This window comes from Ricinus communis, chromosome 5, assembly GCF_019578655.1.
Source record: "Ricinus communis isolate WT05 ecotype wild-type chromosome 5, ASM1957865v1, whole genome shotgun sequence".
NCBI lineage: Eukaryota > Viridiplantae > Streptophyta > Magnoliopsida > Malpighiales > Euphorbiaceae > Ricinus > Ricinus communis.
The window spans coordinates 23,096,340-23,108,692 of record NC_063260.1 but is presented as its reverse complement, the minus strand read 5'-3'; the positions used below and the strand labels follow the sequence as shown (position 1 = coordinate 23,108,692).

The 12,353-nt window shown below is 34.5% G+C and overlaps 2 protein-coding genes across 4 annotated transcripts; both read left to right on the top strand.

Moving 5' to 3' along the window:
- The first annotated feature begins 3,692 nt into the window (after positions 1-3,692).
- LOC8258460 (transcription factor bHLH162) lies at positions 3,693-5,299 on the top strand. Its single transcript, XM_015728922.3, has 3 exons — positions 3,693-4,187; positions 4,413-4,754; positions 5,047-5,299. The coding sequence occupies exons 1-3, from the start codon at positions 4,068-4,070 to the stop codon at positions 5,131-5,133; spliced, it is 549 nt and encodes a 182-aa protein (XP_015584408.2). The 5' UTR covers positions 3,693-4,067; the 3' UTR covers positions 5,134-5,299.
- Positions 5,300-7,818: 2,519 nt separating this feature from the next.
- Positions 7,819-12,002, top strand: LOC8258459 (eukaryotic translation initiation factor 3 subunit D). Of its 3 annotated transcripts, none has more exons than XM_015715747.3 (2): positions 7,819-9,737; positions 11,547-12,002. In XM_015715747.3, exon 1 carries the CDS (start codon positions 8,011-8,013, stop codon positions 9,733-9,735), a length of 1,725 nt encoding a protein of 574 aa, XP_015571233.1. In that variant the 5' UTR covers positions 7,819-8,010; the 3' UTR covers positions 9,736-9,737; positions 11,547-12,002. The 3 variants fall into 3 exon arrangements, with proteins under 3 accessions (XP_015571233.1, XP_015571225.1, XP_002509464.1); XM_015715739.3 differs by lacking the exon at positions 11,547-12,002 and adding an exon at positions 10,719-11,066; XM_002509418.4 differs by lacking the exon at positions 11,547-12,002 and adding an exon at positions 10,724-11,066 and having other exon boundaries at positions 7,825-9,737.
- Positions 12,003-12,353: the final 351 nt, after the last annotated feature.

The following is a 12,353-nucleotide window of genomic DNA, read 5'->3' as shown; positions in this document are numbered from 1 at the left end:
GGACCTCGGCAATCGGGCGAATCTCGACTTGTCACGGAGGAGTTGGCGAGCGTGGAAGTTGCACTTGCAGATCCGTCTTGGAGGAGTGCCATGAAGGATGAGATGAAGTCGATCGTCAACAACAAGACGTGGGAGTTTGCATCACTTTCGGCGAACCACCACGCCATTGGGCTCAAGTGGGTATTTAAAGTAAAAAAAGATCACGCCGGTAACATCATGAAGCACAAGGCAAGACTCGTCACCAAGGGGTACACTCAGCGTCAGGGTATGGACTTCGAGGAAGTTTTCGCTCCCATGGCAAGGATGGAGACAGTGCGACTGTTGCTAGCACTCGCCGCACACGGAAAATGGCAGGTGCACCACATGGATGTGAAGTCGGCGTTCTTAAACGGCGACCTTATTGAAGAAGTCTACGTCCAGCAACCAGTGGGCTTCGTCGACAACACCAACAATGGAAAAGTACTCAAGCTAAGTAAGGCATTGTACGAGCACCAACAAGCACCGAGAGCATGGAACTCAAAGCTGGAAGCCTCCCTCATCTCACTTGGGTTCACGAATAGCCAGCTCGAGCACGCTATCTATAGGAAAGGTACAGCTCAATCTTTTCTACTTGTGGGTGTTTATGTGGACGATTTAATCATTACGGGGACAAGTGTTCAAGAAATCGTCAAGTTCAAAGCACAGATGCAGCAAGTGTTTAAGATGAGTGATCTCGATCTTCTTAGTTATTACTTGGGGATCGAGGTGCGTCAAGGCGATGGTGAAATCACGAGGTGCCAGGGAGCATACGGGGTAAAGATTTTAGAGTTCGCCGGCATGGGTGGCTGTAACTTGTGTCACACGCCAATGGAGAATCGACTCCGTCTAAGCAAGAAGGGTGGGAGCGCTGCAGTGGACGCAACGAAGTATCAGAGTGTAATCAGAAGCCTCCATTACTTGGTCAACACGCGGCCTGACATTGCTCACGTGGTAGGGATTGCTAGCCGATACATGGAGGCGCCAAGCACACAACACTGGGTGGCTATCAAGCAAATACTTAGGTACATACAAGGTACACTAAGCTACGGGTGTTGTTACAAGACAAGTGGAGAAAAAATGGCATTGATTGGCTAATGACGGTGACCTCCGATATCGACGGAAGAGCACCTCCGGGATAGCTTTCTTCGTAGGGAACAGCATAGTGACATGGAATTCTCAGAAGCAGAAGATTGTTGCTCTATCATCCTATGAGGCAGAGTACGTTGCGGTGGAAACTGCGGCATGCTAAGGCGTGTGGCTCAGTCGTCTCATCTGCGAGCTAGTCGGGCATGAAGAACTAAGCTTCAAACTTATATCGGATAACAAGTCGGCTATTGCGCTTTTCAAGAACCCGGTGTATCATGCCAGGAGCAAGCACATTAACACAAAATTTTATTTTATCCGGGAGTGTATCGAGACCGGAAAAATGGATGTTGATCACGTTGGCACCGATGGGCAGCTAGCGGATATTCTAACAAAGGCATTGGCACGGAACAAGTTCATCGAGATGCGTCAGAAGCTCAGCGTCGTTCAAATCAACAGTGTAGCAAGCTTAAGGGGGTAATTTATTGGATAAGCTCGAACTCTAGAAGTTCTATTTTCAACAATATTTTTTTGTAGCTGATAGATATTGGTTACTTTCTGACCTAGTCTTTAAGAGTTTGCTAAATAATTAAATAGTGGCATATACGTAGGAAGTAGAGCGTGGTCATAAGTCCTTATTTGTAGTTTTCTTTTCAGTATAAATAAAAGGCAACAATTATGAAAAAAGCTGCACCAAATATTTGCTAAGTTTTTCTTCTAAAGTCCAGCAACAGCAATCCAATGCCATATCAAATCAAGTACATCAGCATCAATATTTAAGCATCTAATCCATTCAAAATAAGAAACATTTGGCAACAACCAGAAATATTCCAAACAGCTAAGCTGAAGATTGCACTCCTTTGCCATCACATCAATCTCAATCATAGATTGCAGAACAAAAATCAAAGTAGTCTACAAACCCAATTGCATACTCATTTTCCTTATGCAAAACAGAATGATGTAGACGTATAGTGAAATATTTTGAGTTGGGTACTGCAACACCAAAAAACAACAAACAATCTATTACTAATATTCACAAATGCAGACATTCTTTTACTATTAAATTACCTAACATATAAACTTATTTAAAGATTTCTTTTCATGAAGTAATTACTTTGTCAAACGAGCGTTTAGGGATTTTAATATGTTCTTTCAGGAAGAGTAATACAAGCTGCTTGACATTGCTAGCAAATGATTTTAGGGATTTGAATTTGATTTTTAGGAATTTTGATTTCTGAATGTGAGGGATGGGGTTCTTTTGCGTTAGGTTAGGTAAACCATTTAGAGCAACAGTTAAGTTAGTTTATCTGAGTTAAGAGGGTCAAATTATAGATAACTAGAATTATGACTAGAAAAGAGACGTGTCATTTGCTCATAGGCTGTTTAAGACACATAAGCAATTCGATTAGTAAAAATCACCGTGAGTAGTAGTTGGTGATCAATCTGCTATGAAATTAAAAATTAAATGATCGAAATAAAATAAAATAAAAAGATTATTGACTAAAACAAAAAAAAAAAAAGACTATTTCTTTTAGTAAGAATGGATTATATATTTTTAAATATGTAATTATTTAGTATATACTTCGATTGGAACTAAAAAATAATATAGTTAGAATAAGCAAAATACAACATATTGTATATAAAGTACATATTAAGATTAAATCTTAGTTAAGTTACAAAATTCTAATTCATGAATCTAGCTAATAATGAAAGAAGAACTCCAAATAATATACTTAGTTAATACAGGTTCAGATTTATATTGAGCTTTCGGCTGTCTATATGAGTTCAAATATATAGTTAAAGTTTTAGTCAAACTATCAGATTCAACCATTTATTTTTTCTTATTTTAGCATGAAAGTTCTTTTGGTCTTTTAGCTTTACTGTCAAGAATATTCTCATTGTAGCTAGTTTGTGTTATTTATGTTCACATGCAAATTGTAATTGGTCAATTCTAATTGAATAAGTAGAGGTCCATCGCCATTGTCGGTGTGGCTTCAATGAAACCGTTTCATATTCGGTATTGGAAAAGTGCAGGATCCGTATTCAAGACAGTCAAACATTTCACACAAAATAAATCTAATAGCTTGATTTATAGAATGATTTGGTAAACTATATCTTCTTAATAATATTATTTTAAATTCAATTCTTTTAATAATCTTTTTCAAATCATGCGCTAGAAATGAATAATGTGGACAAGAAATATTCAACAAAAAAATATAATTTTATGTTGGTACAAATAAAAAATCTTTTGTCTAAGTTTAGTGGATATTCTCACATATTAAATTAATAGATAATTGATATATATATTATATATATTTATTAATTTAAAAATAAGTATATATATCAATCATTTAATACTAAAATATAAAATACACATAATACATATCACTCTTTTATTAATTGTAGGGTATACACCAAGTCTAAGTAAGAATTAACCGCATAAATATTGCTATTAGATATAGTGAGAAAAATCTTAAATTCATAAATAACACAAATTAAAATTATTAAAAAAATAGTTTTAACATCCTAAACTATGTTAGCATGAATAACGGGGATTAGAGACATTAAGAAAATAAAATAAGCAAAATCACCGGAGCACCAAATTAACCATCGAAACCATGTGCAAAAGTATGAAAATGATTTACTCAAATGTCTTATTAGATGGTTAAAGCCGGAAAATGTACAGTTTTTCTGAAAAATTCAGTGGTCATAGAAGATCCACGTAGCCACTCACTGGGAAATGGTAAAAAAAATCAGGCAAACCCCACCACCACCCTCTCAATCAAATCGTCAAACTTTTTATCAATAGCTTCTACTCTTCTTCTTCTTCTTCTTCCTTTTTTTTTTTTTTTTTTTTTTTTTTTTTGTTTTTGGCTTTTATTTATGCCTTTGCTTCTTTCTATAGGATTGATGATAAAAGCCACTATCAGTTTCGTTCTTTTAAAAGAATTGTGCTACCACATTTGATGGAGAACAACCCCAGTTGTTCAACAACTGATAGGAAAACCATAGAGAGGAATAGAAGAAATCAAATGAAAGCTCTCTACTCCCAGCTTAATTCTCTTGTGCCCCATCACAGCTCCAGGGTTCCTCTCTCTCTCTCTCTCTCTCTCTCTCTCTTTCTTTTCAGTATATTTCTTAATGTTAATATATATGCCAATATAGAGCCATACAAAATTCTTTTGGTGCATCAGAAAAGTTGTATATTTATATATTATCTAACTTCTGATGATCTATCATTTTCCTTTTCTTTCTCCTTTTCTATTGTTAACTTCAACAACTGAGAATAAATTAATATGCATGAGTTGCAGGAATCAGTGTCTCTGCCTGATCAGCTAGATGAGGCAGCAAACTATATAAAGAAGTTGCAGATAAAGTTGGAGAAAATGAAAGAAAGAAAAGACAGTTTAATGGGAATCGAAAGGCCAAATGCAAGTGCAGGCTGCAGTACTAGAGCAGGAATGCGGTTAAGATCTCCACAAATTGAGGTTAATGGAATAGGTTCGGCATTAGAGGTTGTTTTACTGACAGGGTTGGATTGTCAGTTCTTGTTCAACGAGACTATCCGCATTCTTCAAGAGGAGGGAGCTGAGATTGTTAATGCCACTTTTTCTGTTCTAGATGATACTGTTTTCCACATCATACATTCCAAGGTAGGCGGGCATGATCTGTTGTTTTATACATTTATGTTCTTCATGCCCGTATATTACACTGAGAAGTTGTGATTAAGTAACGAATCTTTTTTTCATGGGTTTGGTGCATGACCTATGTGCTAAATTCACACGTATTTATTATTTAATTTTAAATAATTAAATGTATTAATCTTTTAATGCTAAAGTGCAATAAACTCTAATATATATATCACTTTATTTATTGTGGTATGGTCTATATACCGAGTTTGTTTTAAGTGATATATTAAAATTATTTTCAATTAAATTTTATCAGGTTGAAGATTCTGCCCCTAGTTATGAAGCTGCAAGGATCTCTAAGAGGTTAAAGAAGTTTGCTGAAGATTCTGCCCCTAGTCACTGAAGTTTCGCAGATTTAATGGAGAAAGTGCCATGAGATGCACTAACTAGTATAGTAGCTTCTTTTTTTTTTTTTCATTTATGTATTTTCTTTTAAAGACAAAGTACTTGAAAAAGTTTTAAAATATGCATGCTTCATGTCAATAAATACTGTAGATCTATTAGTTCTTCGTACTCTTGCCACTTTCTTGGATATATGGGATTGACCTACCATTAAACTTTAAAGTACACTGCATCATTCACTATTATATATGTATAGAGGTAGGATTTAATTCTAGGGTGACTTGAAAAGATAAATTTCTAGTTTAATTGGAAGAAATATTCCTAAATTAAGTCTTATGGTGTGCGTCTTATTATGGAGTTATTGGATATGGATTTCTAATGGTGTATGATTAACTCTATAAATAAGAGCACTATAGGAAATGCTATGTAACTCTTGTTCAAGACTAAAGGGCTATCACAATTGATATATAGTAATATGGTTGACATAGTAAACAGAATTGTTATGTGGGCATGTCATTATATTTACTAGTAGTTGTACAATTGTATAGTTGTGTGTTAGTTTAATTATGATTATGTAGGAGGTGGTAAAAAAAAAAAAAAAACAAGCATCCTCTCCTCTCTTTTTTTTTTTTTTTTTTTTTTATCAAAGTTTTATTTGTGCTCACTACCGATTATTTGTAGATCGGTAATTTTTTTATTAATTTCTTACTGCTTTTTGAGGAGTTTTATAATTTTATATTACGAGAGTTTTGAGTTCTCCTTATAGGAATTTTATAGTCATTCCTTACATTGGTGTTAAGTTTACCCTCTATAGGAATGGCAAAGAAAAAAAAATCAAATCCGATATTCAAACAATCGAGCTCGTAAAAAAACATCTATAAAGTCGATCTATAGCTTAGTGATATTAAGTGGAGCATTCTTCCCGCAAAATTACAATTTATTACTCCGTCAAGACAATTAATGATTGTTACGAGGATATTTCTTTATTTACATTTCTTGATATCTGATGTTTATTTTTATATTTTATATTAAAATGTACTTTATTAATTCTCATTAATAGAATATCTATATTTTTTCTAAAAACATCATAATTATGTAGGAGATTGAGATGTCATATAAATATACATATTCTATATGTATGTGAGAATTGTGATGATCACTAAAATTTACATTAAGTTTCAAAGTAATTACTACTTTAATTTATTTTGTTTCAATTAGTTAATTTATTTAATTTTATTTAGTCACTTCCGCTAATGATAAAGAATATCTTATTGGCAGAGATAATTAAATAAATTAAGTAAAATGATCGAAATGAAAAAAAATCAAAATATGGTTAAATTAAATGTAAAGTTGAGTAATGAATTTTAAGAGTGATTTTGAGGTGTAATTAGATTAATGAGTTGAAAGACAATTTAAACTTTAAAGATATTTTGATGTAAAGTATTAATAGTACATGATTAGGAATATAAGCCTGGGTAGAAAATCAACTACGTATAAAATATTGTGTTTTAGTTACTTATGTTTTTCTGTGTACTTAACGATATATATATCTTCAAACTTTATGGATTCCGAATGAGTCAAATTGGGGTTAGAGGTGGTCTTTTATATATATATATATATATACATAGTTAATTAATTTACAACATATATTAAAAAAAATTCTTAACATCTCATCTATATATTCTTGAATAGTTAGTGGCAGTTTTTAATCTAAAAAGGTTTGACTAATTATTAGAAATGAAATCAACATTAGGGATGAGTTTATCATCTTCCCATTCCCAAATTTCAAATCTAAAATTCTTTAATTTACTAAACATGTTTGACGTGGATTTTTTCTGCTTCAACTAAGATAGATAACATTTATTTTAAGCCTAACCATCAAATAAATTATGTAATGTGTATTTGTTTTTAAATTTAGCAATTTCTCTTCTTCTTTTTTTAATTGTAGTTAAATATTTTGATATTAATTTAAAAATTTTATTGTGTAAAATGTTATAGTGTGGCTATAATTTCAGAAAAACTTAAAGAAATGAGTCAATACTAGAGTTGGTAACTGATTTCTAAATATTTTATAGACATTTTTTCTTATCATTTCTATTTAAAATTCTAAAAGTCTAAGAAAGGGGTCAATACTAGAGTTAGCTACTGGTTTCCGATTGAACCGACCAATCCGTTCTGATTTTTAAAATACTAAGTAAATTTTTTTTATCTATAAAATATAACTTAATGGAGGTTTGAACATTATAAAATTTTTCGATTTAATACTCAATCATGTTGGATAAAATAATAGCAACTAGAGATAAAATATATAAGTATTATATTATATAATAAAAATAAAAATTAATAAAATAAAATAATAATATAGTAAAATAAAATATAGTATAATTTTTAAAAATATATACATAAATATTATGATATAGAAAATTATTATTCTAAAATAAGATTTTAAAAATTTATAATTTATTATAATATAAAATTTATTCTTTTTATAACCGGTTTAAATTCAAATTAATTTTTTTATAAATATATAATATTATTTTTATATAAAATACACTATAGAGAACGCAGTCAGTGAATTCAATTATATATAAGAATTTGAGAATGCCTTACGCCCATTCAAACAGCCCAATCTTTCCAAATTGCTCAGCATTATCTAATCCCAACAGGAAAAGTTGGACCAAGACCATTCCTATGGGCAACCACCAATCTTACAATCCAGCCTAGCCCAAAATAATATATAGAAATTGTAATTCAACAACCAACATGAGGATAAAAACGTAATCCTACTTGCAATCTTTTAACCAAGCTAGGGTTTTTATCCATCTTCCGTCTCCCCCAAACCCTAATTTCAGCTTTCACTCTATTCTCAGATCCAACAATGGTAGGCTTTGAAGTAGGTTTCGTTCCTTTCAACCCCGACGGTTGGGGTCCACCAGACGCCGCTTTCGCCAGCGCCGCCACAACCACCTCCACTCTCCCTTTAAACGTCCCTTTCGCTCCTTTTTCCCGCTCCGACAAACTCGGCCGAATTGCCGATTGGACCCGAAACATCAACCCGAACGCTAATCGCCCTAACTCCAAACAAAATGCCTCCGATTCCGTTTTTGACTTCACCGCTGACGATTCATTCCCTGCCGCCACCGCAGCAGGCGACGATGACTCCACTTTCCGTCTCGTGGACGGAAAACCTCCTCCGCGTCCAAAATTCGGTCCTAAGTGGCGGTTCAACCAGCACCGACAGCAACTCCCTCAGCGGCGCGACGAGGAAGTCGAAGCCCGTAAGCGAGAAGCCGAAAAGGAACGCGCTCGACGTGATCGTTTGTATAATATGAACCGGTCAAATCAGAATCAGCCACGTCGCGAAGCTGCAGTATTTAAATCATCAGTTGATATTCAGCCAGAATGGAACATGCTTGATCAGATCCCTTTCTCGACGTTTTCGAAGCTTTCTTTTTCAGTTCCGGAGCCAGAGGATTTACTTCTATGCGGCGGTCTCGAATTCTACGACAGGTCGTTTGATAGAATTACTCCTAAAAACGAGCGTCGTTTAGAAAGGTTTAAAAACCGTAATTTCTTTAAAGTTACTACAACTGATGATCCTGTGATTAGGAGACTTGCAAATGAAGATAAAGCTACTGTGTTTGCCACTGATACTATTTTAGCTACTTTGATGTGTGCCCCACGGTCTGTCTATTCTTGGGATATTGTGATTCAGAGAGTCGGAAATAAGCTCTTTTTTGATAAGAGAGATGGTTCTCAGCTTGACTTGCTTTCCGTTCACGAAACTTCTCAAGAACCCTTACCTGAAGCTAAGGATGATATGAATTCTGCTTATTCTTTAAGTGTTGAAGCTGCTTATATTAATCAGAATTTCTCGCAGCAGGTTTTGATTAGGGATGGGAATAAAGTTTCCTTTGATGAGCCTAACCCGTTTGCAACTGAAGGTGAGGAAGTTGCTTCTGTGGCGTATAGGTATAGAAGGTGGAAGCTTGATGATGATATGCATCTTGTCGCTAGGTGTGAGGTGCAGAGTGTTGTTGAGGTTAATAAGCAGAGATCCTTTTTGACCCTGAATGCACTTAATGAGTTTGATCCTAAATATTCTGGTGTTGATTGGAGACAGAAGTTGGAGACGCAACGTGGTGCTGTTTTAGCTACTGAATTGAAGAACAATGCTAATAAATTGGCTAAGTGGACTGCCCAAGCTTTGTTGGCCAGTGCTGATTTGATGAAGCTGGGTTATGTTTCCAGGGTTCATCCTAGGGACCATTACAATCATGTGATTTTAGCTGTTGTGGGGTATAAGCCTAGGGATTTTGCTGCTCAGATTAATTTGAATACATCTAACATGTGGGGGATTGTGAAAAGTATTGTTGACTTGTGTATGAAATTGAATGAGGGCAAATATGTGTTGGTAAAAGACCCCTCTAAGCCACAAGTAAGAATTTATGAGGTTCCTGCTGATGCATTCGAGAATGATTATGTGGAGGAACCTTTACCTGAGGAGGAGCAAGTTCAGCCGCCTGGTGAGGACACTGAGAACGCTGAGGCAAATGGAGGTACTGTTGATGTTGAAGCTAAGGACATTGATGCTCAAGCTTAAAGGTATTATAAATAATATTATAATTTTCTTTTTTCCAATTGATTAAAGAAGCTTTGATCTGTCATCTTATTTTATAAAATGTGTGATTACACTGTAAAAGTGATATGAAGATGGAGAGATTACGGTATTTTGATGACTTGAATGCAAGTGGTTTACAAGTTAACTTCGAATGGAAGTAGCAGTTGAGATCTACTCTTGCATTGTAAAGCAAATAGTAAAGTAATATCTATCCTTGATTAATTTGAATGATTATCCCTTCTTGAGTCTAAGAATTAGTTGTGTTTTATCTACAAAACAGAATCTGGGGATATGTCCACGCCATTTAATTATGGTATTATGTATACATCTATTTGTCTTTGGCATGCCATAATTTGGCTGGTCAATTTCTGCTTTCTTGATAGATGATTATCTCTATCATGCCTTCCTTTGTGGTTTTAGTCATTACTGACTATGATCCACTGGTGACCTTGTTTTACCACAATAGACGGTTCGGTGGCAAACGTATATTTAGGTCGTCTAGCAACCCAAATAGGGATTACTGCTCTTATTTATTAGTTGGTTCCAATACATTTACTGACCAAGCTTTATAATTTCTTGCAAGCATATGATGCTTCTATATGCTTTTACTCTACCTTATCATGTAAATATCCACTCATCATAGGAACCAGAGATCCATTTTTACTTAAGCAGCTCTAACGATCCTAGTTATTCTATCTGTACGTTTAAACAAATGACTTTAAAGTTAATAAAGTTCATGCTATTTTAGTATGCTATGTTACTCCTTGGACTAGTATAGAATTGTTAATCTTTGATTTTTTTTTCTGCTGTTGCCTTCTAATCATGTCTTGTTGCTTGTGTTTTTTGTACTATTACATGAATGCAACATCTTGTTCCTGCTGTATTTTGCTGGCTTAACATGCCAATTTGCTGGTTTTTGGCTACATAATTGTTCTGCTAATCATTTTTTTTAATTGATTCTGTAGTGCAGATTACCAGTGTTTTTGGTTTGACAATGAACTCTGGCTGTAATGATGCCTGCAATTAGAGCATATTCACAGCTCAAACTTCGCACCTAAAAATAATGCTCCATTTGCCTCCAGTCAATTTATTTTCCCAACTCACGATGTTTGGACCTGATGTGCAATATATGAACAAAGATGTTACGTATTAGGTGCTTAGTTGTTTTGATACTCCATTGTTATGTATTCATTTTTTGGCTGTGTTCTTTTTTGAGGTCTGGAATTGAGATTTATAGGCTGACATCACGCCTTGCATTTCGAACTAAAGAGAGTTGTGGAAATACTGTTTTGAGCTTGTTTCACCGTGTTCAATCTCTGTTATTATTTTTATGCATTGCCTTAATTGTTCACATCTGGACATCTGCTGCAGAGTTCACTTCTGTACATGGGTGGACTATTGAATTGACATGGTATACCAGCAAACCCTTTTGCGAATCCTTAATTGCAGACGTGGTGTGCCAGGCAATCTTTTGTCAAATGCATAATTTCTAGTAGTAATCTAGAGTTACGAAGTTGGTTATCAAAAGGCAACGTTTCATTACCATGTTATAGGGGAATCCCTTGTCTTGCTGGTTCTGTTGCTAAATAAATGTGCCTATAACGAGATTTTAGAATGTTAAAAGTCCTACTTCATAAATGATGCTTGATTAATGATTAGAATCATTGCAGTATTCTGAGTTTTCAACTCTACATTGTCTCCATCCGTCGTTTCTGTCCCTTGCCCTTTATTTTATTAAAAATAAAAAATAAAAAATAATAATATAAGGTTCTGAAACAACCGCTATTTTGAAGATCTTGGCCCGGTTTCACCACCAGAAACAAAGAAGAAAGAGGGAAGGGAAATGAAGAAGCAGTTTTGCTCCAACATTATGCTTATTTGCTTTCTTGTTCTTCTTTTGAATGGTGGAGAATTTCAAACGTGCGCGCCTAGTAGGCAGGATGCAAGAAAATAACTCTTGAGTGTTCTGTAGAAGGCAAGATTTTCACTGCGGTGGCTGGCCATGCAAAAGCCACATCAACAGTAAACAGTTTCGTAGACGGTGGCGGCTCCATCAGAATGTTATAATAAACAAATACCATTATCATTCAGACGATGAGCTGGTGTTACAGGCAAAAGTAGTTGGTTGATAAATGTGACTATTCTACCATGGTATGTAAAAGAAGAGACAAATTTTCTCTGATTTCTTTCCTTCTCTAACTTTTCCTTTAATACACCTGATCGCTCTGTTGTTAGCTTGACAGTTGGAATCCTTGTTCGCCTGCATTTTTCAATTTTGCTCTCATTCCTTAGATCCAAGTATCATGCTTCTTGTTTGTTTATCTTCCTAAAATTCGTCAGTCATTATTTTTTGGCTGACACAATCTTTCCTGGTCAGCATTCAAGTTGACATACTCGCACCTAATGGCACTGAAATAGAGCATAAATATGCTTTGATACTCCAGTATAATTCAAAACATGTCTGATACTAGGGTGGAGCATAAGATTCCAAAATATCTAGAACTGAAACTATATAAGTTGATCTTTGATTTCCTCCGAACAGAATTATATACCAAAATTATATCTTTGGTATATTTTTTTATCTCATTCATTATGCATAC

Coding starts and splice junctions, on each gene's coding strand:
- LOC8258459 (XM_015715747.3), top strand. CDS start 8,011: ATGGTAGGCTTTGAAGTAGGTTTCGTTCCTTTCAACCCCGACGGTTGG.
- LOC8258460 (XM_015728922.3), top strand. CDS start 4,068: ATGGAGAACAACCCCAGTTGTTCAACAACTGATAGGAAAACCATAGAG. Junction 4,188..4,412: donor TGCCCCATCACAGCTCCAGG/GTTCCTCTCTCT, acceptor CATGAGTTGCAG/GAATCAGTGTCTCTGCCTGA. Junction 4,755..5,046: donor TCCACATCATACATTCCAAG/GTAGGCGGGCAT, acceptor AAATTTTATCAG/GTTGAAGATTCTGCCCCTAG.